General features: G+C 39.0%; 1 protein-coding gene across 9 annotated transcripts in view; it reads left to right on the forward strand.

Moving 5' to 3' along the window:
- ABI2 (abl-interactor 2) overlaps positions 1-4,639 on the forward strand; it is a 151,484-nt gene extending 146,845 nt beyond the window's left edge. For 5 of the 9 annotated variants that reach the window (XM_006889099.1, XM_006889104.1, XM_006889103.1 and 2 more), the window contains one exon: positions 3,858-4,033. In XM_006889099.1, the coding sequence (XP_006889161.1) occupies positions 3,858-4,033 (176 nt within the window). Of the gene's footprint in view, positions 1-3,857 lie in introns of all 9 variants that reach the window. The other 4 variants (XM_006889097.1, XM_006889098.1, XM_006889100.1 and 1 more) reach the window with 3 other exon arrangements.
- The last annotated feature ends 949 nt before the right edge of the window (positions 4,640-5,588 follow it).

Consider the following 5,588-nt stretch of genomic DNA (forward strand, 5'->3'; position numbering starts at 1 on the left):
TAATGAAAGTTTACAGAAACTTAGGGTTTCCACTCATTCATTGTTGCATTTTTCTCCCTGCCCCCACCCCCCATTCAGTCTTCTCCTTGATAAGTAAAAGGAAAAACTCTTTCATATTCTATATCTCTCCCCTCAAGTCCACTCTGCTGTGCAGCCTTCATTCTGGAATCCTGTCTTGACAATAATACCTAATCATATATCCCTTTTAAACAGTTCTCTTCCCCTTCTGTTTCAATGCAGATTCCTCCCCTCCTTCCCTCAACCCCGATGTCAGTCCCATTTTACAGCAGTGACCCTAATGCAGTGTTTGTCCTTTTGTGACTGAGATATTTCACTCAGCATAATGTCCTCCAGGGTCACCCATTTTGTATAATATTTCATGAGTTTCTTGTTTTTCAGTGCTGCATAGTATTACATTGTGTGTATATACCAGAGCTTCTCTATCCATTCATTTTTGATGGGCACTCGGGTTGCTTCCAGCTCTTTACTATTGCGAACAAAGCTCCAATAAACATGGGTGTGCATATACATAAGATGTTTTTTAATATTGGTTTATTTTTCTTGGTGCCTCAATGTCTTTAAACCAAATAAGCTCTTACCTCTCTGTATGTCTTTAAAAGTTATGTTGCAGCTTATGATTCCTTTGTTTTTATTCTGTTCAACTAATGCCTATTAAGCTCATTTTGCTATTTCAAACTTAATACCTCATTCATGACCCTGTTCACATACTAGTCATTTTAAGAGCTAGAGTTTAATACATCTGCATTTTTAAACTTTTTCAATTAGAATTTCTGGAAACAGGGTTCTGGCATTAGAGTGATACAAAGCTCCTCATATATTTCCAGTATGCAAGCAGAACTGAGAACCATAGTCATTTGAGGTTTATTTTAACTCTTCTGATTACTCCTTATTGTAGCCCAGCGAGAGCTGCTAGTCATGTATGCTTAACTCAAGAGAACCCTCTCCTCATTTTGCAAAGTAGAAAATCAAAGTTTAGAAAATAATTTACACCATGACATAAAATGTTATATTGCTGCAGGGAATGTTGTATAGACTAGTAATTCTTAGTAAGAGCAGCTTACATATACATATATTCAACTTTTATACAAGGCCCTGAGCTATGTGCATAAATGTGAATTGCCTCAGTAACCAGAGTGCTTTAAGTTATTAGCAACCTTAGCAAACTAGCAAAACACCTATCTTACAGTTGAACAAAAAGCTTAGAAAATAGTGTTTTTCCTAAACTAATGAGTGGCAGAGCTGAGGTTCCGTCTAGGTCCTATAACTCCAGTGCTCAACTCACACTCTTTAATTGCTGTCTTAGCTTCAACTCTGACATGTGGCAGACCTAGGGTGGGCTCTTGTCTGTACCATTTGTAAGCATTAAATTCTTCTGTCAAAACTCTTTATTTGCCAGTACCTAGTTTATTTCTCTTCTATCAAGCTGCCTATTCTTTTTATTTTTGGATTTGTGACTTAAAAAAGTAATTTCTAGCTAGAAGTACAGAAAATGAATGATAATTTATTGAATAGCATTTTTGTCCTCACTAAATCGAGCACTTACCTTGTTCCTTTGTATCTGAAAGTCAGAATGGATGCTCCACTAATGATTATCATACAATGACAGTAACATCCATTCTCTCTGGTGATTCCCACAGATCTTCTCTGAGGATATGCCATTTATGCTTTACCTTGAATGACGAGTTGTAGTTTACCAGCATGGTGAGAGAAAGGAGAGGCCTTACAGCAGAAGGGATTGCGAGTGAAGGGCAGGACTGTTGCGGCATGTGGTCAGCCTGTGGGTGGATCATAGGACGAGGGTGGTGGGTTGCGAGTGCAGGAAGAAAACCAGCTGGAATCAAGGGTGGAAGTCTTTGAATACCATGCTAACACATTAAGGTATTTCTTTTCATTTCTTCTGGTGGTAATAGAGGGAACCTAGTCACAAGGAAGCAGGCTAGTAAGATTCCTTTTTAATTCGATTGTAAAAAGACAACACTGGAAAATAGTGAACATTAAGTGGATACCTTTCTCAACAAGAGATAAGGTCTTCAACTAAAGGAGTGGGACTGAAAACCTTGTTCATATAATATATGAGAATGGAAGGTTTTCCCGTGTGATACACTCATTCATTCAGTAATTTTAGCATCTTGAGTTAATTGCCAAAAAATCAAATAATGTTCTGTCTTTAAAAATGCTTTATAATGTTTTAGCTAATAATTTCATTATAATCTGTTAATTTGTTGAAAGGAAAGGTATAAGAGCACGTGACTTACAAAAAGTCTTAGGTTATTCAGTAAGCACAATAAGTAATTTGCTTTGTAAATATCAGCACCATATTGTTGTTGTTGTGAAGTGCTGTCGAGTCATAGACGACTGATAGCAACTCTGTGAATGAAAGTACTAAACATTTGTATAACTTCCATTGTTATATTGTTTCAGCACCATAGTCTTTTAAGTATTCAGGCCATAGTCTTTCTAGTTACTTGCTATGCATCTGAGAGCTGGACAGTGAATAAGGATGACAGAAAACAAATTGACGCCTTTGAGATGAGGTGTTGGAGATGAACACTGAATATTTCATCGACAGCCAGGAGAACAGAAATCTTCTGAAAAGGGTGAAGCTGGAGTGCTCTTTGGAAGCAAGAATGATGAAGCTTCGTCTCACATATTTTGGACTTGTTGCTAGGAGGGGCGGTTCCTTGGAGAAGGACATGAAGCTGGGAAGGGTGGAGGTTTGATGAAGGAGAGGAAGACCCTCAACCAGGTGGATTGATACAGTGGCTGCTGCAGTAGGCTCTTGGGGGTGTGAGGATGGCTCAGGATAGAACAGGGCTTAGATATTTTATTTATAAATTGTACATGACTCGACAGCACCGAACAACCACAACAAATATTAGCATCAATATTTTGAATTGTCTCCTTGCAACCCGGAAATGTCTTACCACTCTACATTATAGGAAAATGACATGGCAGCTTTCATGGCTGATGCTTGCCTACGGTCTCATCTCATGCAGATGATTTGTAGGAAGCTGTATTTATAGCAATTAAGAATCCAGATTCTTTCTCAAATCATCTGTCATTCCTGTTGCTTCAAGTACCCTTAGTGACATTGTATTTATTAAAGATTTGCACTAATGAGGACAAGTGATTGTTATTCTGGAGGAAAGGGTTTAGATTTGAGATTATGGACTTAGCCCAGGTGTTGCGGAGAAACATGAAAGGAAGACAAGCCTGGCACGTTTCCTACCTTGGGCAGAAACTTGGGAGTATTAATGTCTTACCACATTAGTGGAAAAGTTTAAAAGGCTGGCATTTTAAAATATGATTCTTATATACAAGTTCAGTTGAAGAAATGGACCTCTTAATCTGCTTCTGGGATTGTGTGTCTACTCTCAGTTGAGTTTCTAAGGCAAGGCTGTAAATCTTTATGGGAGCAAATTGCCCATCCTTCTGCCTTGGAGCAGCTGGTGGAGTGACAGTCGGTTAGTGACACAGCACTTAATGCACCGTGCCACCAGACCTCCTTAAGTTTGACTAAATGCTCTCTCTGCCATTTGTGTTCATTTTAGAACATAACCACCCTAAAAATGGGAGTTGTGGTGGCCCAGTGGTGAGCAGGAAGTTCTGTTGGAGAAATGTGGAGTCTCCTCCTGTGCATTTGACAGCTGAAAACTCGCTGGAGGGTCAGCTGTGAGCTGGTTTCAGATCGACACAGAACAACACAGAGCTAGATATTGGAGAGGGCTGAATTGTGTTTTTAAAGTCGCTGTGCTGCAAAAGTAGGTGTATATTATGGATTGGTTCTGTGTGTCCAGCAATATTATTATTCTAACATCCTACTTTGTTTCTTCTAGTTGTGGCCATTTATGATTATACAAAAGACAAGGAAGATGAGTTGTCTTTTCAGGAAGGAGCCATCATTTATGTCATCAAGAAGAATGATGATGGTTGGTATGAAGGTGTTATGAATGGAGTGACTGGGCTCTTTCCTGGGAATTACGTTGAGTCAATCATGCATTACTCTGAGTAAAGCTCAGCGGGGCTCTGCTTCTTCACAGGAATAGTCAGGTCTTCCCAGATTGTCAGAAAGCCCCAGGATTCCCCCTCCAGTGAAATGAAGGAAGGATAAACGATAAAAATGGTTTGGGGTTTTTTTTTTTGTTTTTGTTTTGTTTATTCCCCAGTATAAATACAAAAAAACACACTGAGTCAGAACAATTGGATCTTTCCGCCATCCTTTATAACTATGCTGAGCTGTCTGGAATGAAATAAAGTGACTTTCTGAACATTGCATTGCAGAGCTATAACAATATAACTATGTAGCTAAAACAAATCAGAGTAAAACTGATTCAGAAACAAAAATCTGGGATCTTTCTCAGGAATACTGTACACACTTGGGATTCCTCCTCCTGCAGAACCGGTGGCATTAAATGTTCTTTAATGTCTGTGCTAAGGGTTAACCTCAAAGGCCATTGGGTCCCTGTCCCACTGATTTGCATGAGGAGGAGGGAGGGCCCCCATATTTAAATACCATACATAAACATTTTTAGTTGTTTCAGATGACTTATTTTGCCTTTAACCCTGTAAATTGTATATCCTGTGAGCACTTGAGTAAACCAAATGAGTTGATGTTGAATTGACTTGCATCCCTTCGTTTTTTTCAGTTATTAGATTAAGAGGATGAAATTGTAAAATGTGAAAGTCCCCAAACATTCTGAGAATGGTTAACAAGTGCCAGTTTGACTTAATGTGCTGCTGCAAGAGACTGCATTGCCACTACTGGCCTGTGTATCCTGATGTCTCCAGTGTGGTAGGCTGCCTCACAGGCCAAGGTAGGCATGAGGCCTCCTAGGGTTATGAAGAAACAGAACCATACAGATGTTCTACTTAAAGGCATCCTAAACTCTTGCCATAGGTGCTGCTTTGAGGGGTAGGGTCTTGGAGAGCAGACCAACTATTTCATCACTACTTAAACTATTTAGAAAACAATTTTTTTAAAAAAGAAGCTATTTCAAGTCTTGACATTCATAGGGAATAAAAGGCTTGCTCCTGTGCTCTCTGAATGTCATTAATGGCCAGTGTTACTTGCTGCTGTCTGAGTTGTTCATTCCTTTAGCTCTGAAAAAGGTAGTATACTCCTGACTTTGTGTGAATGGACTCTTAACTGTGCCTGGTAAGAACTTGAACCCTATAATGCAGATTAAGAATATAATAGTGGGACAAGATTAATAGGCCATAACTTACCCAATAAAAGTAAAGAGAAGAATTACCCAATAAAAATTAATAATATGTTGAAATGACAAAGATTTTTTAATTCCCAACTGCACAGCAATTAGTTTCAAATTTAATGAAGTTTAAGATAAATGACTTTATCACTTCAATAATCAACATAAATACTAAGAAAATCTAGAAGGGTTCGATGTTCAGTAAATTGTGATGAAGGGCTAGTTCAGCAGCCAGGCCAAGAATGTTCTTTTCCCATCTCATTGAGGTGGCCCAAATGCATCTTAGCCAGGTGACCTCTTTCTGCTCAGCGAAGGGGAAAGGCACTCTGCGTTTCCTATGTGGGCCTCAAACAGGATGGT

This window comes from Elephantulus edwardii, unplaced genomic scaffold, assembly GCF_000299155.1.
Source record: "Elephantulus edwardii isolate Elephantulus edwardi_28Jun2011 unplaced genomic scaffold, EleEdw1.0 scaffold00075, whole genome shotgun sequence".
NCBI lineage: Eukaryota > Metazoa > Chordata > Mammalia > Macroscelidea > Macroscelididae > Elephantulus > Elephantulus edwardii.